Source organism: Pongo pygmaeus, chromosome 12, assembly GCF_028885625.2.
Source record: "Pongo pygmaeus isolate AG05252 chromosome 12, NHGRI_mPonPyg2-v2.0_pri, whole genome shotgun sequence".
NCBI lineage: Eukaryota > Metazoa > Chordata > Mammalia > Primates > Hominidae > Pongo > Pongo pygmaeus.
The window spans coordinates 104,239,462-104,264,125 of NC_072385.2; the positions used below are offsets into that span (position 1 = coordinate 104,239,462).

A 24,664-nucleotide genomic window follows, 5' to 3' on the forward strand; every position below is an offset into this window, starting at 1 on the left:
TGTTGGCCTGCCTTGCTAGATTGGGGAAGTTCTCCTGGATAATATCCTGCAGAGTGTTTTCCAACTTGGTTCCATTCTCCCCGTCACTTTCAGGTACACCAATCAGACGTAGATTTGGTCTTTTCACATAGTCCCACATTTCTTGGAGGCTTTGCTCGTTTCTTTTTATTCTTTTTTCTCTAAACTTCCCTTCTCGCTTCATTTCATTCATTTCATCTTCCAGGGCTGATACCCTTTCTTCCATTTGATCGCATCGGCTCCTGAGGCTTCTGCATTCTTCACGTAGTTCTCGAGCCTTGGTTTTCAGCTCCATCAGCTCCTTTAAGCACTTCTCTGTATTGGTTATTCTAGTTATACATTCTTCTAAATTTTTTTCAAAGTTTTCAACTTCTTTGCCTTTGGTTTGAATATCCTCCCGTAGCTCGGAGTAATTTGATCGTCTGAAGCCTTCTTCTCTCAGCTCGTCAAAGTCATTCTCCGTCCAGCTTTGTTCCGTTGCTGGTGAGGAACTGCGTTCCTTTGGAGGAGGAGAGGTACTCTGGTTTTTAGAGTTTCCAGTTTTTCTGCTCTGTTTTTTCCCCATCTTTGTGGTTTTATCTACTTTTGGTCTTTGATGATGGTGATGTACAGATGGGTTTTTGGTGTGGATGTCCTTTCTGTTAGTTTTCCTTCTAACAGACAGAACCCTCAGCTGCAGGTCTGTTGGAGTACCTGGCCGGCCGTGTGAGGTGTCAGTCTGCCCCTGCTGGGGGGTGCCTCCCAGTTAGGCTGCTCGGGGGTCAGGGGTCAGGGACCCACTTGAGGAGGCAGTCAGCCCGTTCTCAGATCTCCAGCTGCGTGCTGGGAGAACCACTGCTCTCCTCACAGCTGTCAGACAGGGACATTTAAGTCTGCAGAGGTTACTGCTGTCTTTTTGTTTGTCTGTGTCCTGCCCCCAGAGGTGGAGCCTACAGAGGCAGGCAGGCCTCCTTGAGCTGTGGTGGGCTCCACCCAGATCAAGCTTCCAGGCTGCTTTGTTTACCTAAGTGAGCCTGGGCAATGGCGGGCGCCCCTCCCCCAGCCTCGCTGCCGACTTGCTGTTTGATCTCAGACTGCTGTGCTAGCAATCAGCGAGACTCCGTGGGCGTAGGACCCTCTGAGCCAGGTGCGGGCTATACTCTCCTGGGGGCACCGTTTCCTAAGCCCGTCGGAAAAGCACAGTATTTGGGTGGGAGTGGCCCGATTTTCCAGGTGCCGTCTGTCACCCCTGGAAGGGGAACTCCCTGACCCCTTGCGCTTCCCGAGTGAGGCAATGCCTCGCCCCTGCTTCGGCTGGCGCACGGTGCGCTCACCCACTGACCTGCGCCCACTGTCTGGCACTCCCTAGTGAGATGAACACGGTACCTCAGATGGAAATGCAGAAATCACCCGTCTTCTGCGTCGCTCGCGCTGGGAGCTGTAGACCGGAGCTGTTCCTATTCGGCCATCTTGGCTCCTCCCTCAAAATTAAACTTTTTAATTACTTTCCCTGCCACTGCCACCAACACTACCCATCCTGTTAATGTATCAATTTCTTTGATTGAAAAGACTAGGTAAATTAAATATCTATCTCTCAAAAAAAAAAAGGTCAGCCTAACACAGAATCAGAAATGGAAAACACAAAGGACCTCTGGCTCTGTATGGGATTTGCTTCATAGCTCTGGTAGGAAGTCAGTTTGATTGCATTTCTGAAATTACGTATTTAATGTGGCTGGCCGTGATCAGCCATTCTGGTCCTCAGGAGCACTGGTATCAGTGAAAAGCAGCTCCCTTGTGGACTGTTGTCAGGGCTGAAAGCTTCCTTACCAACTCCTCTGCCCCTTCCAGGCCAGGTCTTTTTGTGTTCTCTTCCTAGCCTTGCTCCACTGAGCTAGGGGGTCAAACTCTTTCCTAGCTCATGCCTCCGTATTTTCATCTACAAGCTTAGTAAGCAAAAGATCTCTGCATGCATTCACCACAAACGCTGAGTCCTAAAGGGGACGGTAATGCTGGCAGTCACACAAGACCAAGGATCAGGGACCAGCTATCACCTTGAGGGCCCTGACCTGCTGGGAGCCAATGTACTCAATCCATGGAAATTCAATATAAAAGAGTTGGCTTAGGTGTTTCGAGGAAAGACATGTTTAAAATGCTCCTCTTGGTCATATCCCTTTAAAACAAAGACACATAGAGCCATTCATAAATATGAACAATTTATCTCTATGTTGGTAGCAAGTTGAGTAAGGAAATGCAGAAAGAAAAAACGCCAGAATAAAATATAATAAGAGAATGAATGACCATGTGACACAAAGGTGAGAAAAACAAGTCAGAAAAGATCCATTCAAAACACTTTTCACAGAGTGGGACAGACACTGACAAAGGGAAACAGACGATGAGGGGACAGAGACGGGAAAGAGAGAGAAAGACACAAAAGTAGGGGTCGCCCTTGGCTCTCTGATCACCTTTTCATTTATTCTTTTTCCTGTTCACATGGGTTCAGCTCTCACCCCTGGGCAGGTGGCTCCCTAGTGCTTGCTTCAGTCTTGACTTCCCCCTTCAGAGGCCCTCCCACAGCCACCACCCTGCCTGCATCATTTCCCCCTTAGCATGTCTCCACCAACACAGAGAATGAGAGAAGAGATGTCAACAGTCATGGAGTGCTGAGTGTATGGTTGGTTGTGCTCTAGGCATGTCAGTGATAAAGACAAACAGGACACATTTGCTTCCCTCAAGGAGCTCTGGGGGAAGAGGTAAGCATGCCTGCTCTTTGACAAATGCAGTAACAGAGGCCCAGGAACACAGAGGAGGGAGGACCAGGTCTGTAGAGGACTCAAGAAGGGAGATGTTTTGGAGACTGTGGCAGCTGAACTGGACCTTGGACTCTAGGGAACACAGAGAGTCGTGAGAAGAGTGTTCTGGACAAAAGGGATGCATGTGCAAAGGTGTTTTGGAACAGGTCAAGCTCTGTGGCAAAGGTTGTAGAGAACCTGGGGTGAGGCTGGAGAGACAGTTACTCTGGGAATGCTCAGGAGTTGGGCATGGTCCTACACATGAGGCATAGGATGGAAAAGAAAGGGAAGGAGGAGAATCTGGAAGAGATTCCGGATGTAAGGTGAGCACCACTTGGTTTCTTATTCAGGAGAATCCACCTTGAGTAATTGAGTGGATGAAGATGTCATTGACTGGAACAGAGAAGAGAAACATTTGGCCAGGAAAGATGTTGACCAAGACATCTAGAGGGAGGAGGAAATGTGGTGAGAGCCACCGTAATCAAGCTATATTTGAAATGCCTTCAAGACAGCCAGGTGAAGATGGCCAGTAGAGAGCTGTAAACCCAGGTCTTGGCTTTGAGGAGAGAAGTGGATGGAGAGTTATTAGCAGCAAGACTGAGGTTGAGGCCAGGCACAGTTGCTCACGCCTGTAATCCCAGCAATTTGGAAGGCCAAGCAGATGGATCACTTGAGATCAGGAGTTCAAGACCAGCCTGGCTGACATGGTGAAACCCCGTCTCTACTAAAAATACAAAAATTAGCTGGTTGCACATGTGCCTGTAGCCTCAGCTACTTGGAAGGCTGAGGTAGGAGAATCGTTTGAACCCAGGAGGCAGAGGTTGCAGTGAGGCGAAAGTGTGACTCTGCATTCCAGCCTGGGTGACAGAACAAGACTCCATCATACACACACACACACACAGGCACACAGACTGAGGTTGAAGCTGGTGATTGGAGGTTGAAGACTCAGAGGAGATCCAGGATGTTTCATTTGAGAGGTAAGCAGAGGAAGAGGAGCATGAAACACAGAGAGAGATGAAGAAATGGGAGACAGGAGGAGAACCAGGAGATGGTATAGTCGCCTGTGTTAGTCTGTGCTCATGCTGCTAATAAAGACAAACTCGAGACTGGGTAATTTATAAAGGAAAGAGGTTTAATTGACTCACAGCTCCACATGGCTGGGGACACCTCACAATCATGGCAGAAGGCAAGGAGGAGCATTTTGCTCCTTGCCTTGCATCTAACCTCTTGTGGTAAGATGTGCTTACCTCTTGCCACATCTTACATGGTGGCAGGCAAAGACAGCGTGTGCAGGGGAACTCCACATTATAAAACTATCAGATCTCTTGAGACTATTCACTGTCATGAGAACAACATGGGGAAGACCTGCCCATATGATTCAATTACCTCGCACAGAGTCCCTCCCATGGCACGTGGGAATTATGAGAGCTACAGTTCAAGATGAGATTTGGGTGGGGACACAGCCAAATCATATCAACACCAAAGCCAAGGAAGTGAGGAATTTTTAGATGAAGGAATGTTGTATGTATGTGTGGTACCCCCAACATTCCAATCAGTTCTGTGGAGACAGAATCTCTCTCTGGGTCTAATGAACCATCAGTACCTAATAGGAAGGTTTGCTCAGTTTTAGCAGACATGACATGGCTCTTGGATTTAATAGAACCTCCTTTTGGATACCATATAGCAAGTACTCACAACGAGCAGCTGGTGACCGGACTATAACCCCAAATTAGAACAGTCTGGGAGGTTGTGGACCTCACTTTATCCCCATATTCTCATGGAGAAAATTTTTATGTGTCTCCCTGCTACTTGGTGCCTCTGATGTCACACTTTTCCTTGTGTCTTAGTTATTTGTGGTCCTGCATTATCACTCTTCCTAGACTTTAAGCATTTAAACGCCAAGGAATTCACATCTTGTTTCCTTTTGCACACTTAACACTTCTCTCATGTTTTGTACTCATTGTGTACTCACTAGAGGTAATTGCAATGTCTGCTCAGCAGTTCAGGCACAAATGAGGAGCAAACTGAGGTCTCCCAATTCCCAACCTACAGCTTCCCAGCCTCCAAAGTTCTCTGTTTTATTAAAGGGCAGGGACATTCCCACCAGCCCTCTCATTTCTAGTCATATTAATCAGTTTCAGGAAAGAAACGTGTCTAAGGGGAGAACAGTTCCTGAGCTGGACTTACTTTGGTTGAGGATTCAAAGCTGTGATTTTAACTACTTTGAGCAGGCTTGGTTTTTTTTTCTTTTCTTAACCTAAATAGCATATTCAGCAGACATGAGTGAGCTGAGGAATTTCTCTTTTGACAGCTTTGGGACATCTGAGATACTGTGTACAGAGCACTTCTAACCAACCTAGAAAGACATGTGTCCAAAACATGTTCAGGAAAAGGACTGATCAAGAGTGAGAAACGTGAGAGAAAATCCTCTTAAAATGTTTTGTCAAGAGCAATCTCAGGTGCAAAACTTTGTGTCAGAAGAGACCTCCAATTCACAGGACTTGAACCAGCCCATTTGGGTAGATGACTAGAATAATTTGGTTTATGAGAAGTTCATAGAAATTGTGAGCTGTCAGGGCCTTCTGTGGTCTGATCAAATAGTCACATCAGTAGGATGAGGAAACAGGCCTAGAGAGGTTAGTGATCTCCCCAGGACTAGCAGCAAAGCAGAGATTCAAACCCAGGCCATCTGCTTGGCAGAGCCCATGCCTAACCTCTCTACCGTAGAGGCAAGGGTTCATTTTCTTCTCAGTAAGAGGGATCACAAAGTATTTTCTCACATTTCAGTCCTATCTGTTGCTTTACACACCTCATCCCTTGAATACCTTGGGTTTCCAGCCCAGCAGAGTTTTGCTGCCCCACGGATTGCCTCAGTGTGGGGTCAGTGCCTTCCTGGTGTGGATGAACACATGGCCACACTCAGTCTAGTTGCCTCATAGTCACTTGGAGAGCACCTTAAAAACAGGATTCTGGTGAGGGTGTTCACTGGACTGGAGAACTAGATCTGGTAATCCTAGGGCTTTAACTCACCTCTGCATTGCCTATTTAAATATTTTCTGGGCCGGGCATGGTGATTCATGCCTGTAATCCCAGCACTTTGAGAGGCCAAGGCGGGTGGATCACCTGAGGTCAGGAGTTCCAGACCAGCCTGGCCAAGATGGTGAAACCCCATCTCTGTTAAAACTACAAAAGATTAGCCGGGCATGGTGGCAGGCACCTGTAATCTCAGCTACTTGGGAGGCTGAGGCAGGATAATTGCTTGAACCCAGGAGGTGGAGGTTGCTGTGAGCTGAGACTGCACCATTGCGCTCCAGCCTGGGTGACAGAGTGAAACTCCATCTCAAAAATTAAATCAATCAATCAGTCAATCTCCTCTGTAACATCCCAACAAAAGGTCTTCCAGCCTCTGCCTGAAAGCAACACATAGAACCACAGCGGGGAAAACTCATGTTGGGGATCTGAGACGTGGAATGAATTCCCAGCTCTGATTCTTGTGAGTTGTATTACCTTCAGCCACTACCTCCTCCTTTTGGTTCTCTATGTCGTCTTTAAAGTGGAAGTGATCAGGATTACCAACTGACAGCATTACTGTGAGGGCATGACGACAGATCTGAATTGCCCAGGGCACAGCGAAAGGTGGGTTTTGGTTGCGTGGCTCCATTTGCTCTAAGGCTCTTGCTTAAAACTCTTTTAAGTCCCTAGTTTTTCCCTCTGGAACTTGAAAGCATTTTGCCTTTAATCGCACTAGTATTTGAGCTGAGATTTAATTCAAGCAGTTCAGCTTCAAAATTTATACAACTATACCGAATTAAGCAATATCAGTTCTTCGCCTGCCTAGAGTAACCTTATCTCCTCCTCTGTTCTTAGCAAACTTCCTAGCCAAACCCTTACTATCTGTTCAGATTGTTTCATCCTTCAAGATGCAGTCCAGCAGTTGCTTTTTCTGTGGACCTTCGGTCCTCCCAGGCAAAGAGCCTCCCTTGTTCTGTTTTCCCCGAGGCCTCTTAGAGTTAGGTATGGGTAAGTTCATCCCCCAACTGGACTGGGCGTCCCTGAAGGGTAGAAGGTCTGTGCTCGGGCAGCCTGGTACCTTCCTGGGTTTGAAAACAGGGAGGAATGGAACCCCATGTTCACATTAACACCCAGCAGGTCCTGTCTCTTTAGAGACAGAAGAGTAAGTGGGGAGGTCCATCTGCATATCCTGAGGTCTCCCTTAACCGCCAGGCTTCTCCTGTTGTCATGGATGCCACATTGCTCAGAGTTCATCTCCAGCCTTCTGGTTTCAGGAATAAACCCATTTAGACAGATGTCATATTGAGCAGTGATACAAACTGCTAAGGATTTCACCATGCCCTCTGGAGCCTGCTTCATTCAGTTAGAGACTTCCTTACCCAACACACACACACACACACACACACACATACACACACACACACATTCTGCATGAGTGTTTCCTGGAAATTGCAAGCAGAGAATTAAACTAGAAGTCCAATCTGGGTTCTGGTCTCAACTCTCTTACTGCTCCAAGCCCTAGACCATGCCACCTTGGCCAAGTCCCTTCACTCTTCTGAGCCTTAATTTTCCCATCTATAAAATGAAGAAGCTGAGCTAGTTAACCTCAGAATTATTTTCAATTTTCTGTTCTGCGATTAAGAACAGAGTCCTGTTTTTCCATCTGTAACATAGTAATGGTCACAGATAAGAGAAATAAGAATTCAGCTTTCCACATGTATCTCCCACTGCAGTGTGCACGTGTGCACACACACTGCCCTCTGAGGCTGTGTTCATGTAATTGATTGATGGAAGGAGACTTGGCCCTTCTCTTCAGCTTGATTATAAGTGAGCTAAACAGATGTCTTGAATTGGGTGATTGGTTCCCAGATGCATTCCAGGGAGCAGGCTGGTGGGAAGGAAGTGAATGGTTTGAAGTTCTGGGGCTGTATGACAAATGAACAGTGGTTGTGGGCAGAGGGGGTAGGGGCCAGGTTGGATACTTAGTGTTATGAAGCAAGTGACCAGATGTTGATGGCAGCTGGTGGATTAATAACAAAGGTGACTGGTGAGCCAAGTACCCCTTAAGGAGATAATCCAGAAAGGGGGAGCCACAGTCCCTAATCATCTGAGCCTGGGCTGGAAGTCAGGCCCCCTGGGTTCCTGCTGACCAGCTGGCTAGGGTGAAGTTAGAGAGTTTATTTTGGCCACCTGCCCAAAGGGGCAATTATTCTTAGCATGGTAGAGATGGAAGAGACCTGAGAATCATTTTATTCCCTGACTCCATTTTACAGATGAGGACACTGAGGTCTGGAAAGCTTAAGTGACTTGTGTGAAGTTATATCACAGAGCCAGAGCTAGAACCCAGATCATCTCGCTGGAGGTCTTCCAAAGGCAAGCTCAATCAGCCGTTACAAAGGAAAGATTGAGAGAGGAGCACACGTTTCTCCACCCCTTTTTCTTTTACACTTCCAGCTGAAACAGGGCTTGAAACAAAGTTTTCTTCCTGCTGTGCTGGATATACTCCCTCTTATGTCCTCTCTGCCATTGCTGACTCCTGGAGACACTTAGAGAGTAACAGCAAAGACGCCCATCATTAAATAAGGCCAAATTGTGTGCAAGTCACCATGCAGGGCGCTCAACATACACTATTGCATTTCACCCTCCTCACAATTCCAGGTGGTGGTCCCTGCTTTAATTCTTATTTTACAGTTGAAAAAATTGAGGCACAAAGGGATTAATTTTCTCTGACATGTGGAGCTAGTAATGGCACAGCCAAATTTCCAACTTGGAAGCCTGACCTCATGCAGGATCTGTGCTTGTAGTTACTCCCTGCAATGCCTCCCCAGACACCCTGGTGCCTCTCCCAGCCCCCTGAGAGATTGATAAAAAACAGGGCAAGGATAGAAGGATGTCTGTTCTAGCCTGCTTCTCCCTGGGTCCTCCAAGGTCAAGTCAGGTCAGTTCATCCCCAGGTTCCTGGTGGTAAATCTGAGGCACAGGAAGACACAGTGCTGTGTCTGCATCACAGGACCAAGGTGGTAAGAACATTCATCTATTAATATATGATATCTCACGGTTTCAGAAGCATGGCGACATTCATTACCTTATGCAATCATCACAGCATATATATATATATTTCTTTTCTTTTTTTTTTGTTGAGATGGAGTCTCACTCTGTCACCCAGGCTGGAGTGTAGTGGCACAATCTCGGCTCACTGCAACCTCTGCCTCCTGAGTTCAAGCGATTCTCCTGCCTCAGCCTCCCGAGTACCTGGGATTACAGGCACCAGCCATCACGCTTGGCTAATTTTTGTATTTTTAGTAGAGACGGGGTTTCACTATGTTGGCTAGGCTGGTCTCGAACTCCTGACCTCAAGTGATCCATCCGCCTTGGCCTCCCAAAGTGCTGGGATTACAGGTATTTATATTATTTTTATCAAAATCATTAGTGTGATAATTCTCCCTGGTTTATCTGTGAGAAAACCGAGACTCAAGTGGTTAAATGAATTGCCCCAAGCACAAGGCTGATGGGCCTGGAGCTGGGAGGCTTCCTAAGAATTCTCTAGTGAACTTTCCCCTTTGCTTCTGGCCCCATGCTTTCCCTCACCCTGTTCTCACTGTGGCTCCTGGCCTGAGAACAGACCTGCTCACCAGCAGGGAGCTTCCAGCAACCATCAAAAAGCAGTTTGTTGGCAGAAGAATACATGCAGGAGGAGACAACCCAAAAAGCTTTATTGGAGGTGAGTTGAGCCATCTGATCATTGGGAGATATTTGAAACCTAGCCATATATGTTTTTGCCAATTTATTCCAGAAAAAAATAGTGAGGATTTTTCAGAATTTTTCTACTTGTTTAAGATATTGTTTTGTCTATTTGTCACGCACAGCTTTGAATAATTATAATAATAACAATCACAGGATTAGAAACGGAATTTTAGTACCAGCCTTGCAACCAGCCACTGTGCATTCTTTGGTGATCCCCATCATTCTCCAGCCTTTTCCTTCCTCTCAGAGGTCTCCGAGGTCCCTCATGACTCTGAAGGCCTACAGTTGGGACATTCTGATGAATCCCTTGAGCAAAGAGGATCCTCCCTGTGCCTCAGGATTAGTGGCCACTGAGAGAGTTCCCTTGAGCTGGGTACAATCTTTAAGGACTGACAGTGTTTTAAGAATGCTAATTTCTGGGATTCCATTTAATGAAATGTAGCTTTACGTGTAGATCTCTCTAAAGGCCAGCTGTAAGAGAATTGCCATGTACACATGATGTTTCATATGGTTCTTTATTGAAGACACTTAACCAGGCTTGTCAGGAATACATTGGCATTTTCTTATGCCATGAAGAAAACCAGTCTCAGCTGGAGGGGCCAGTAAGTGAAGCCTGAGGATGCATGACAGCTGGTGGTTCAGTACCTCTGACCAGCTCCCGTCTGGTGCTCCCTGAAGAGGTGACATTCAGAAAGACTTCTGCAGCCAGGTGAAATGCCCTCCACACTGTATGAAGGACTCATTAATCAGTGGCATGGCCCTAAGTCAGTATTTTCCCTCGCCTGGGTCTTGTTTTTTTTCACTTCTCCAATGAAGAAATGGTTGACCTCAAATGTTGCTTAAAGTTCTAACAGCCTCTGACTGCAAATATCACCTAAAGGCAATGCCAACCTTACTTTGGTACAACAAAATCCTAAAGAAATGGTCATGGTCATGTGCCATCACCTCCTTCAGATTGACAATTGGAATACTATTTCTCAGGATGAACAGGAAGCTGTGTTCACAAAAGGCATGGTTATGCAAATTCTGAATCAGCCAATGTGCTTTGGGAATTTCTCCATTCTAAGCACATGCCTCATCATCTTAAGCCCTTTCAGCAGTTCTGGGAAGTGAGGCTTCTCACTGAGATGACCTGACTGAGGCTTAGCACAAAGCAGTGTCCCATATCACAGAGCTGACAAATGGCAGAATTAGAGTCAAATCTCAAGTCTTGTGCTCTATTCCTGTGAATCAGTCATGATGATATTAAGGTCACTTGATGAATAAGACATATGGCCATAGACATACAGGAAAAGATTGTACGACTGATTGGTATCACAGACATCACCACTCAACAAGTGAGGACAGTCAGGCCCAGCGTCAGGCTCTGTATCCCAGTAGTTAGACATCAAGTCAAGATAACTGGAGACAGGAAAGCATTTTTAGCAGGAAAATAACCCCAACACAAAATCACAATCATATTGTCATATTTTAAGTGAGTGTCAAGCCTGATCATTCTGTTTTCAGATGCAGATCCCATTGACCAAGTATTCAGTTAAATGAACTCTTATAGGCCCCTTCTGAAAACAGATACATCCTGATGGCCACAGAAACTTTGCCCACCCACCCTCAGTTTTCTAAACTGGGATCCCAATCAGACCCAAGAAACACAGCACATATTCTGGAAGACATCAGTGATATGGCTTGGCTGTGTTCCCACACAAATCACATCTTGAATTGTAGCTCCCATAATCCCTACAGGTCATGGGACAGACCCAGTGGGACATAATTGAATCGTGGGGGCAGCTTTTTCCTGTGCTGTTCTCATGATAGTAAGTCTCATGAGATCTGATGGTTTTATAAAGGACAGTTCCCCTGCACACATACTCTTGCCTGCTGCCATGTAAGATGTGCATTTCTCCTCTTTCGTTTTCTGCCATGATTGAGAGGCTTCCCCAGCCATGTGGAACTGTGAGTCCATTAAGCCTCTTTTTCTTTATAAATTACCCAGTCTTGGTATGTCTTTATTAGCAGCATGAGAACAGACTAATACAATCAAGAAACCTAGAAGGGAACTTTAAGCCCGGGGCTTTATTGTACTTGTGGCTTTGGCTTCCTGAGCCATATACCCACTGAGATTCAGACTTAGATCTTGGTGATGTGTCCTCTGACTCAGTCCTCGCCTAGGGCATCCCAGGCCCAACCTTATAGGTCATATCAGAGCCTTCAAGATAGCGAAGACACTCTGGCTCCTGTCCTGCCCCCAGCTTTGCCCTGCCTGTCCCTCTCTGGGCCCAGGTCCTTTCCTGCCTCACTTGCAGAGCTTGTACATTGTTGTAGTATGAAGTGTGGCCATTCAGAAGAATGTTGGGATTCTAAATCAGCACATTGGCTGATTCAGAATTTGCATACCATGCCTTTTTTTCAGCACAGCCTCCTGTCCATCCTGAGAAATAGTATTTCAGTTGTCATTTTTAAGGTGTTGATGGCACATGACCGTGACCATTTCTTTAGTATTTTGTTGCACCACAGTAAGGTTGGCATTGCCTTTAGGTGATACTTGCAGAGTCAGTGGCTGTCAGCTCTGCCTCACTTGTGGAGCTGGTACACTGTTTCCTGCCTCACTGCAGCCACAGACATGTCCATGTCTGTGGCTCTACATGAGGGGAGCTATGTCTGCTGCCTTTTCTATTGGCAATCCCGTTTGTGACCTACTGAAATCAGGGCCTCAGGACTCACAGGAAGGAAACACATCAGTAAAAGACCACATAGTCCCTTCCTATCTGAGTAACATCAGATGTGACTTCACTTCTGTGAGCTCCAATGCCTTCATCTGTTGAATGGAGATAAGAATCCTGCCTAATTCATAGGGATTAAATAAGATAATCATGTAAGGTGCCTGGCATGATGATCAGCCCCAGTGAGCCCTTGGCGAGTGTTATTACTTATGAATACACTTCCCACATGCCTTCACAGAAGTCCTCTCCATGGGGGTCAGGGCTCTTCTATACACACTACAGCACGCGTTGCCAGGAACAAGAAAGTCAGTCAGAACTCCAGCTTTACTTCATAATAAGAGACAAAATCAAGAAGGATGAAGTGTTATGGAATTGATGGGCATGGCATTCTTCTCTTTTTTATGACTCTTCTTTTCATTCTGCAGTATTTGCTTCCAAAGCTCACGGTGGCCTGAGGCTGCGAGGCCTCATCCAAGGGGCTGATGTGGACCTGCCCCGGGGGGCTGCCCTTTAAGGCCCTGCCACTGTACATTCACCTGGAAACTGGGCAGTGTTGGAGGGGATGTCTTTAAAACTAAGGGGAGCTGCTGGTCCTCTACCTTGAAACTGACCCAAGGTGATTTAGAAAACCAGTAGGATTTAGGAAACTACTGGGTCTCTGGGTTAACAGGCTCAAGGTTAAGGAGGCATAAAGGGCCTTGATCCAAGGGATTCTGGGGAAATCTGAGGTCAGTCTGGATACAAAGGAGCATTGTTAGATATTCTGAGCCCACTCAAGAGGAGACCCAAGTGTCCAAAATGCACCAGGCTCCCTATTCCCCTTTTGTGGTGTTATGGAGAATAGCTGGAACCTACATGCAATCTCCTTGAGTGTCTTGGCCTTGTACATGGCCCCGGTTGGAAGGCCTCCATCTCTGCCTGAGTAACCAGTGCTGGGCTTCCTAGGCACAGGCCTTGGGCTTGACTGCTTTGGGAGTCTCACACATTCCTAGAGGCTATATTTCCACCCTCAGGTTCAGAGTGTTCAAGGTGGGTGGTCATTGACAACTCTTTTACAGCCAGGGGGTTTTGATAAGGGAGACTGGGTATGTCTTTGGGCAGGGTCACCACCGTGCTTTTCTGATACTTACCACAACATTTTTCTGAATGGCTGTGCTTCATACTAAAATAATGTCTAGAAGCTAACTGTTAATGAATTCAGTCTTTAAAAATGTGATTCATATACTGGGAGATTTCAGAAAGTGAGTATCAAATGATAAAAATGCATGAACACACACACACACTCACTCGTTCATCCTGCAACCATTATGTGCAAAACTCATATAAGCTTTCCTTTTTGTCTTTTTGAGATGGAGTTTCACTCTTGTTGCCAAGGCTGGAGTGCAATGGTGGGGTCTCGGCTCACTGCAACCTCCGCCTCCCGGGTTCAAGCCATTCTCCTGCCTCAGCCTCCCAAGTAGCTGGGATTACAGGCATGCACCACCACACCTGGCTAATTTTGTATTTTTAGTAGAGACAGGGTTTCTCCATTTTGGTCAGGCTGATCTCCAACTCCTGACTTCAGGTGATCCACCCGCCTGGGCCTCCCAAAGTTGCTGGGATTACAGGCGTGAATCACTGCACCCAGCCAAGCTTTCCTTTTTAATTCTTTGAGAATCTGGAGGCAAACCAAGTCCCCATTGAGTGTGATGTACATTCAACTTCCTTCCATAGGAAATCTGCCTCTTGGGATGACAACAAGTCCTTGTTTAGGGGCAGCAGCTCCTGAGCAGAGGCAGGCTGAGTGGTCTGTAGGTTTGGTTGTGTTGGCCCAGGGTAAGCCTATAGAATCACTGATCTTCAGAGATGAATGGCACCATGGAGGGTACATGCTCCATTTCTTTCATCTTCCAAATGCAAAGAAACAGGCCTAGAGACAGAAATGGACCTGCTGGCGTCTCAGCTGCTCTGTGCAGGACCAAGCCCAGAACCATCCTCACTGCTCTGCTAGAGCCCTTTCCCTTCATAGCACTTGACGCTCCTCTCAGCTGGCAGATCTTTTCCAGAAGGTTCCATTACCTTACCTTTCTTCCATGATGGAAATGACAAGAAAGTAGGTGACAATGATTTCACATATGTGATTGGCAGGTCCTGGAAAGTGTGTCTTTTTCTCAATGCACTTTTTCAATGGTCAGATTCTCTTGGGTCAAAACAAAAAGGGTCAAGATCTCTGGATCCTCCTGAAGGTCATAGTCATTCTGCAAAATGGGCCTGACATTGAGAAAATATAGATCTGTCCCCTATCATGGAGAAGCCTTTTCAGATATGAAAAGTTTACAGGCTTTGGGTCTAAGAATAACCAAGATAAAACACTTCATAGGTTTCTCATCTATTGTGTAAATTAATCTTCAGCCCTAAATTGAGATTCTGAAGCTGCAGGAGAGAGATGAACAACACTGGATATTCCACGTTATCCAGTTCTAGGTCACTCTCTGGGTCTGCCTTGGGGTAGTCCTTTCATTTGGGGGCAAGAAAACTTTTTAAGCCTCAGCTTCCTCACCTATAGAGAGAAGAAGAAACCATCCACTTCTCAGTGTTGTTCTGCAGATGAGGTACAGTGATGGAAGGAAAACACCCAGGACAATGCCTGGAAGACTGCCAGGAGGGGCTGAGGGAACGTAGTTTCCCACCCCTGCCCCTGGGTGGGTGTGGACCTGCCTCTGCAGTTGGGTTGCTTAAGGCTGAGCACTGTGCTGAAGCCCTAGACCCCTCTGAATTCCTCCTGTAAAATAGATTCTACAGTCTCTACCTCATAGGCACTGAGTTGGAAGAGGGTGAAGGAGAGAGATTCAAGAAGCACACTAGGTCTAGAACCTCAGAAAAGGCCCAAGGAAAATAAGACTTAACCTGGTGTTTTAGACAAGACAAGTCCCAAGGCATTATTACCCAAGAGGCACTGAGGCTAGTTTGAGAGAGAAAAACCTGTGTCTCCACGTTTTGTAAGAAATTAAATCAGAATGTAGAAAAGCCTAATTCAGTTTCAACCAAATGAGTAGTAATATTAACTGCATTCCTATTTAAAGCTAGAAAGTACAGCTTTAACAGCTAAAAGGAGGTTGCTGCGGACTAAGAATTACAGAAGGAACTCATTTGATAATCGGTACATTGCATAGCCTGTTTTACTAGGCAAGATCTGGCCCAAACACAGCCAAACTTAAACTCTCCAGAGTTCAAAGATCCCAGAATTAATACTCTCGGTGCTGGGATTGTATATTCCACTGTCTGTTTGTTGAATACACATGTAGGGCACATTTGCCAGGCAGGATACAACTCAGACAGTTGGCACGCCTCACCTCTGTCTTGAATAGAAACAGGTCATCTTTCACTGGAGGAGAAAATTCAAGATAGAGGATGGCCACAGAAGTCGAAGCTTTGGGAAAGGCACTGATAATTGTCAATGTGGGATGGGAGTGGCTGGTGGCTTTCTCTCCCTTTTGCTGATGTGAACATCCACCAATGTGGATGTGTCTTTTTGACCCTCCCTAGAGGAGTTACATTTCATGGCTACGCCTCTCCTTATTAGTCATGTTTTGTGGCTAATCCTTCCTATGTCACTTTGCAACACTTTTGGTGTTGCAAAGTACAAAATGTTGGACCAGTTTTCTCTTTGTAGTTTGCTCTGAAAACCAGGTGTCTTCAAGTACATCTTGAAGATTAAGGCAGCCTGTGGTTCCTGGACACCAACTGTAGAGCAAGTGGCTTATCAACTCAAACAAAGTGAGAGCTACCCATTTCAGCTTGCCACTATGAAGGCAAGTTGTCTGAATCCTGAAAGGGCAAGGAGTATTAACCTTAGGACCAGAAGGATGGCAGCTCCTGGAAAGCAGCTGAGGAGCAGAAAGACACTCAATAGAAGTGTAATTGAAGGATTTTTTTTCTTTTCTCCTACACTTAGTTTGGTTAGTGTTAACAGGAATATTTTGCTCCCACTCTGCAGCAGGGCCAGCTGTCTGTGGGTGTGGACACCCATTGGAAGACAATCCAGTGACCGGCTGCCTGCCTTAGAATCTGCCCCCACTGTGTTATGACATTTCCAACACCAGACTTGTCTTGGAGATTGGGGTAGTAGTAGCCTCAGAAGCAGCTGTGAAAATGCACAAATGCTAACTGGGATGTAGCACCCATTAGCACTGCCACAAAGATTGAATTATCAAATTAGCTATTATAAATTAGCTATTATAACTCTTCTGAGGCCAAGGACTTTGGAATCTTTAAAAAGCCAAATCAAGAGGGAACTTTAGAAAATATCTGTTCTCGATTTTATATTTGAGGAACTTGAGGCCCAGAGAGGTTAAGTGACTTATTCAAGGTCACCAGCAAATCAGTGGCAGAGATGGAGCTGCAACCCAAGTTTCACCCAGTGCTTGTTCCTGGAATCATCTAGTCTATAAGCCCTTTGTTTTGCAGATAAGAAAACCAAAGTTCACACATGAGAGGTAACTAGTCAAGCCTGTACTCAAACTGAATTCCTCATATTATCTGTCCAATATCTATCACATTATCCCATTTTTTCTTATTCCCATGGCTTTGGGGAGAGGATGAAGTAAGAGGTGGTTGAACATTTTGGGCCTTGGCATCTTCTGTTAATCCATAAGCCAGCTTTGAGAGCCCGCCATGTGCAAAGTTCTTCAGCCACTTTGGGGAGTAGACAATGAGCAAGGAAGGGGAAGAAAAGCTGAGTGGCCCATGTACCCTAAAAGTGGGGCAAACGTTGAATCATTGGACAGAAAGAGTCTGCCCAGGGAAGCTCAACAAAGTGCAAAACATCCCACGGCATGGGCCCTTCCTGCCTCTCTTTTCTCTCTCTCCTAACCCAATGACCCTCCCCAAACACTCCCCAAGAGAAAATAAACCCTGATTCATTGTCATAGCCTCGGCCCTCTTCTCTGGAGAAGAGATCGAAGGGTAGATTATAGGGCTTGCAAAGCAGGCTGTGAGGAAATTCCAGTTCCCTATGGCCTTTCCCTTATCAATCAGAAAGGATAGGGCCTGGCTAGCATTTTTCAGAGCATCAAATATGGACCAGGTCCATTTTTCATAGGCAGTACATTTTTTTAGTATTTATTATTTTATTTTTTATTTTACTTTAAGTTCTGGGATTCAAGCGCAGAACATGTAGATTTGTTACTTAGGTATATGTGTGCCATGGTGGTTTGCTGCACCTATCAACCCATCACCTAGGGTTTTTTATTGTTTTTATTTATGTATTTTTTTTTTTTTAAAGGAAAAGGGCAAGCAGGTTTTATTTCTGGCCAGGCATGGAGAAGGAGAGAGCATTTGCTCTAAAGACAGCTTCTCCCAGACCAGTGGGAAGCTGGGGAATGTTATAGGGTTAGACGTGGGTCAGGGGCTATGTAAGCTTGTGTTGGGAAGAACTTCAGACATGCAGGTGCAGATCAGGAACATGCTCTTCATACGACACGTGTGCAGAAAGTGGCAGTGATTCTCTTCTATGGGTGGGGACTTTTGCATTAGAATGATATGCTAATGATCTAAAGGTGACAGGGGCCACTGGTTCTGGTTTGCTCTGGTTTTGTGCAGGCCTTATCTTCCTCTGCAAAGCGTCCTGAAGTTCCTAAGCCATCTGGAATTCTTTTTTTTTTTTTTTTTTTTAATCCTTTAAGTTCTGGGATACATGTGCAGAACATGCAGGTTTGTTACATAGGTATACACGTGCCATGGTGGTTTGCTGAACCCATCAAGCCTTCATCTACATTATGTATTTCTCCTAATGCTATCCCTTCCCTAGCACCCCACCCCTCAACAGGCCCTGGTGTGTAATGTTTCTCTCCCTGTGTCCATCTGTTCTCATTGTTCAACTCCCACTTATGAGTGAGAACATGCCTTATTTGGTTTTCTGTTCCTGTGTTAGTTTGCTGAGAATGATGGTTTCCAGCTTCATCCATGTCCCTGCAAAGGACATGAACTCATCCGTTTTTAAGGTTGCATAATATTCCATGGTGTACATGTGCCACATTTTCTTTATCCAGTCTATCATTGATGGGCATTTGGGTTGGTTCCAAGTCTTTGCTATTGTGAACAGTGCTGCAGTAAACATATGTAGGCATGTCTGTTTATAGTAGAATAATTTATAAACCTTTGGGTATATACCCAGTAATGGGATTGCTGGGGATTGCTGGGTCAAATGGTATTTCTGGTTCTAGATCCTTGAGGAATCCACCCTGTCTTCCACAATGGTTGAACTAATTTACACTCCCACCAACAGTGTAAAAGCGTTTCTATTTCTGTTTCTCCATATCCTCTCCAGCATCTGTTGTTTCCTTTTTAATGATCGCCATTCTAACTGGTGTGAGATGGTATCTCATTGTGGTTTTGATTTGCATTTTTCTAATGACCAGTAATGATGAGCTTTTTTTCATATGTTTGTTGGCCACATAACTGTCTTCTTTTGAGAAATGTCTGTTCATATCCTTTGCCCACTTTTTGATGGGGTTGTTTTTTTCTGGTAAATTTGTTTAAGCTCTTTGTAGATTCTAGTTATTAGCCCTTTGTCAGGTGGATAGATTGCAAAAATTTTCTCCCATTCTTTAGGTTGCCTGTTCACTCTGACCCATCATCTAGGTTGTAAGCCCAACATACATTACATATTTGTAGGCAGTATGTTTTACCACCAGTTCTTACAGCAAACTTGAGTGGTAATTATCAGCCTAAAGTACAGGTGAGGGAATTAAGGGTCAGAGAGGTGAGTTTTCTTGCTTGGAGTCACTGGGTTGGTAAAAGCAGAGCCAGACTTGGACTCAGCCCTCGTGGGTTGCTTGGGCAGGCTCTGCCCACTCACCCTCAGACCCTCTCTATGTCTTCAGGTAACTTCACAAGATGCAGAGCTTCTCACCATTCAACCTGTTAGTTAGCTTTGTTTTTTACCTGCCTTCTCTGAGAACATCTCCCGTAATATGAGTTACAGAAAGGGCACATTTTATTCTCTTAGGCCCCTTTTCACCAATACATAGCCCTGTGGTATTGACAACTGATCTCCCCTGGACAGGGCAAAGGGTGTGGGGGAGATGAAGGCCAATCTCCTAGTGTGGAGTGGAGGGGGCTGAAAAGTCACATTTGGGAAATGGTTTGTTCCATTGACCCTTGGCTATTATTGCAGGTCTGGAGTGCAGCTTTGACTTCCCCTGTGAGCTGGAATATTCCCCTCCACTGCATGATCTCAGGAACCAGAGTTGGTCCTGGCGCCGCGTCCCCTCCGAGGAGGCCTCCCAGATGGACTTGCTGGATGGGCCTGAGGCAGAGCGTTCTAAGGAGATGCCCAGAGGTAAGGGAGAGGCTGCTGGTGATGTCCTGGGTGGGTCAGGGCCGGGCTGGAATGCCTATTTCTGTTTGAAATGATGAGACTTCACTCCTGTTCTGCTCTGTTTACTTTGAAATCTGCTTTTAATATCTGTGCCTTTCCATGGTTTCTTGGGCCATGCAAGGAAGGAAGGAAGACAAGTCCCATCTCAAGATCAGCCCAACCCTTTATTCTTTAACAAGTAATAAAAGTAGGGTTTCATAACTCTCTTCCATGCAGATTTCCCTGCAGGAGAAAGTGCTGATCGGTATTTGAAATGGGATTGCCAGTTAAAATACAAGATACCTCATTAAATTTGAATTTCAGATGAACAGCAAATGATTTTTTAGTATAAGTGTGTCTCATGCAATAGTTGGAACACACTTAAACTAAGAACTATTCCAATTTTACAAAACAATTCAAATGTAATTGAGTGTCCTGCATTTTTATTTTTACTGCCAAATCTGGCAATCCTAATTTGGAAGGTATTGTAGAACTGGCTTAAATGTTTCTAAGCCGTTCATAAATACTCAGGCGACATGTTTGCTTGGTGTGATGCTTCCCATGGTCTTGAGCTGTTTATGAATGTCTGCTTCTTTATTATCAGGGCCTAGGAAAGGTAGGCTCAGAGGAAAGGAGTGGGCAGTTGTTAAATTGTGCTGAGTTTCTTAGAGAGAGACATGAAGGCACTAAGCCCTAGTCTAGTTTTATGTCTCACCAAGCCAAATCTTAGGACTCCCAATGTCTTGGACCTAGAAAACTCTACTGACTCAGAATTGAAAGCCTATGTTCCTGGCTTTTTGGAAGAAGGAATAACTGAAATGGTGATGGGCTTAGACACTCAGGGTAGTTTTTTCAGTTTGCAAAGCACTCCCACCTACACTATCTCATTGGATTTCAATGAGAGAGCCAGGGCAGATAAGAAAACTAGTGCTCAGAGTGGGGGAGTGACTGCCCCAAGATCACACAGTATGTACATGTGGGTCCGGGTCTAAGTACTTGCTGTGATGGGTCCTAGACAAGGGCACTTTCCACCACATCATGCTTCTGTCTTTGTAGAAAGACCAGGACCAGAGCCTGCTCTGTGGCCAGATTCTCGAGAGAGATCATCTCAGGCTCATGCTACTAGGGAGCCTAACAGGTCAGGTCTTGGGTAAGCTGATGAGGGAGATTGGAGGTGGCACAAAAACAACTAATGCTCTCAGGCTTATACCTCAGCCTCTAACTTGTCATCGAAGAACCAAAAGAGACTTTCCTTTCTATACACTTTCTTGGGCTGAATTTTGTTTTTATAACTCTTTTGGGATTGGTTGACCTTGACTTATATTTTAAGCTGCTTTTATCTGGATGGTGATAGGTATTGTAGGGTGTGTGTGTGTGTGTGTGTGTAGGTGAGTGCTCTTAACCTGACAGTGCATCAGAATTCTTCTGGAGAACTTATAGAAAAGACTGCCTAGATCCTACAACCTGAGATTCTGATTCAATAGATCTGAGATGGAGACTACGTGTCTGTGTATTTTACATTTTTACTAGAAAATTTAGCAAAAAGTGGATATAATATACATGCGTAGATTAGAGATTACAACAAAACCAACAACACTTGCATTCTCACCACCAAAAAGCTGAAGAATCTGAACATTATCAGTCTTTTTGGAGTTTCCTCCCTCCCATCTAGATCACAAACTTTTCCCCAACCTCCAAGGTAACCGCTCTCCTGTATTTTGTGTGAATCAATTATTTGCTCTTTTTCATGGATATACCACCTATGTATATAGCTCCAAACAACATATTGACTAGGTTTGCATGTTTTCAGCCATGTATATAAATGGGATTATACTGTTTTTGATCTGTTCACTTTGATACATGTAGCTGTGATTCATTTGCTTTTGGTACTATATTAATCCTTTGCATAAATGTATCACAATTGATCTCTTCTACTGTCATTGAACATTTGAATTATTTCCAGGTTCTTGCTATTGCCATCAACACTATTGTAAACATTTTTGTACATCTCTCTTGGTGCACATGTTCAAGAGTTTCTCTAGAACAGGGATCCCTAACCCCCAGGCTGCAGACTGGTACCTGTCCATGGCCTGTTAGGAACAGGACGCATAGCTGAAAGTGAGTAGCAAGCGAGCCAGCATTACTGCCTGAGCTCCAGCTCCTGTCAGATCAGCTGCCGCATTAGATTCTTATGGGAACATGAATCATATTGTGCTTATAGGAACATGAATCCTATTGTGCACTGTGCACACACACAGACTGTGCATGCAAGGGATCTAGGTTGAGTGGCTTCTTATGAGAATCTAATGCCTGATGATCTGAGGTGGAACAGTTTCATCCCAAAACCATCCGTGGAAAAATTGTCTTCCAAGAAACTAGTCCTTGATGCCAAAAAGGTTGGGGACCATTGCTCTAGAGCATGTAACTAAGAGTGGAATTGCTGGGTGAGAGGGTCAGAACATCTTCCATTTCATTGGGTAATACCAATCCATTTTCCAAAGTGGTTACACCAACTTGTACTCCCACTAGTGATATATTGGTATTCCTCCCCATGGCTTTACATCCTCATGAATATCACTATTCTCAGGCTGTATTTTTTTATCTGTCTGGTGAATTAAATACAGTATCCCATTGCAGCTTCAATTTTCATGGAAATCTGTTTTATTTCATTTTTCGTAAGTTTCTTGGATGATTCTGAGGCATAGCTGGGCTTGTAATACTGTTGACTTACTCCCATTCAGACTTACTCCCATTCAGCCACCCCTAGGACTATCTCCAGATTCTAACACTTAACCTCTAGAAACATTTTTTTTGGTCGTTACAGATTTTTTAAAAATTTATATTCCAGGAATGGAACTGTGATTACAGTTCAGTGAGATCAAGAGAGAGGGACAAGTGGAAATTGTGTTCTTTGTAAATTCCACAGATGTTACTGAGTCACACATTATAACTTTGAAAGTTTGTGCTTTAAAAAAATGTTTTTAAACAGTGCCAACAAATTGTGCGTTTCACTTGGTGACCTGTTTCTCCTCCTCCACCTGTGATTGCTGACATACGCACATTACACTGAGTGTAGTGCTATGACAAAACAAAAAAGAAGGGGGAGAGGAGGGAAGGAAGAAAATAAATACATTTTTACTTCTCAGCATTCTTTAGCATGGAAACATATTAATGCCTTTATGTTTTTATGAAGCTGGATCCCAAGGGTCAATGCACACACTGAATGTGAAACTTTCCCATTAGATGAATCAGGATTGGAATATCCATTTTTCTAAAGTAAATGTTGTCAACTTCCATTGCTCTGAAAAGTCATCGCTGTTGGCATCAGGTAATAGTTAGCAATACTAAGGATGGTGGTGTGAACAACCATAGCAAAAGCTGCTGTGGATACACCAGTCTCCTTTACCAAGCTCTTTCATGAACGGGCACATCGAAACATAACTTAAGAGAGGCTCACACACTGTCAGAAACTTCTGCTAATTTGTCTGGGGTCCAATGGAGTGGTCTATAGTCACACAGCATGGATCAGTCACGGAAACAAGGAGATCAGCGTCCCAGCCCTCCCAGAAACTCCACTGCTTCAGTAATGGCACTGAGAGGTGTTTGGAGCTTTCAGGAGTGGGTCTCTCATCACTTTTCTAGTCAGTTATTTATAACACTACCTTTCCCTGAAGTAGCGCTGTTCCTCATGAAGCAGCCTATTGTGATAAACTCCCTCGACCTTCAGGGAAAGAAGTGAAGGTTCAGGAAGAGAAAGCAACCTGTCCATTCTGCACAATGGCCAAAAAGTGTCCTATATTCCAATCCTAATCCCAGAGCTTTAGAGTCTCAGTTTCTCGGTCACTTTGGCAGAAAGGGTGCTGGTGGTGAAGGTGAGAAGTGGGGATGAGTTGCCTTTAGTATTATGTAGTCACTATTTTGTTTTCTAACTCAATATTCATGGGTCAGATAGTATTTAGATGCTATTGCAATATTTCTTGTCAGTTACAGAAGGGCCAGAAAAAGGCAGCAAGATGATACCAATCAAAGATAACGAACTATAAGTGTATAAATCCTGAATGGTTTTAATTTATGGCCCCTGTAACTGAGAATAATAAGGAAGATACAATTCAGAGCAGCAAGATAATAAAAAGTGATCATTTTGATGGAACATAATATTATAAATTAATAAAATCTTGAAGAACCATCAGATGGAGGCATTCTGTGACTTTTTAAGAAGTGCCAGGGGCCATGTTGATGTCTAACTGCTTCCGGTGTTTTGGAATGTAGTCAAAGGTATTTTTCTTCTCCAGTAAGGCAAGATTTTACTCTGTAGCATGAATCCTGGCTTAAAAATTGAAAACACACTCTCAGCCCATCTGCAGAGCCCCCTCCCCAGGGCCTCACTCACGGGCACACACAGAAAAGATGGAAGCAGACTCCACAGTGAGGAGGCTCCTATTCTTCCTGGAACAGCTCAACTCTCTCCCTGTGCTCTGACTCTCAGGTTTTTGCTTTGTTTTGTTTTGCTTTTGGTGGAGGGTCTGGAGGCAGCACTCTTACTGAGGTTCTTCCGTTCATCAAGATGGCTTCATTTTCAAAAGGTGGTGAAACACTGTCCTGGAGCCCTGGAGTGGCTGAGGATGCTTTCACACATGACTAGGGTATTGCAACACCAGAATGGGGTCATTCAAATTTTTGATGCACTCCTGTTGTACCCTTGTGTATTAGTTTCCTGTGGTTGTTTTAACAAATTCTTACAAATCGGATGGCTTAAACAACAGAAATTCATTCTCTCCTCATTCTAGAAGCCAAGAGTATGAAATCAAGATGTCTGCAGGGTTAGTACCTTCCGGAGGCTCTGAAGGGAAATCCTTTCCATGCCCCACTCCAGCTTCTGGCGTTGCCATGAATCCTTGGCATTCCTTAGCTTGCAGATGTCTCACTCCAAACTCTTCCTCTGTCATCACATGGCATGCCTCCTGTGTCTCTGTCTGAAATCTGTGTCTTAACGGGACATGTGTTATCGGATTGAAGGCCAACCTTAAGTCCAGCGTGATCTCATTCTGGAATGCTTGATAACATCT

General features: G+C 44.8%; 1 protein-coding gene across 1 annotated transcript in view; it reads left to right on the forward strand.

The window, feature by feature from the left end:
- Window positions 1–24,664, forward strand: part of ALK (ALK receptor tyrosine kinase) — a 731,594-nt gene that overhangs the window by 212,361 nt on the left and 494,569 nt on the right. Inside the window, exon 3 of the mRNA XM_054476638.1 lies at window positions 19,416–19,580. Within this exon, the coding sequence (XP_054332613.1) occupies window positions 19,416–19,580 (165 nt within the window). The remainder of the gene's footprint in view (window positions 1–19,415; window positions 19,581–24,664) is intronic.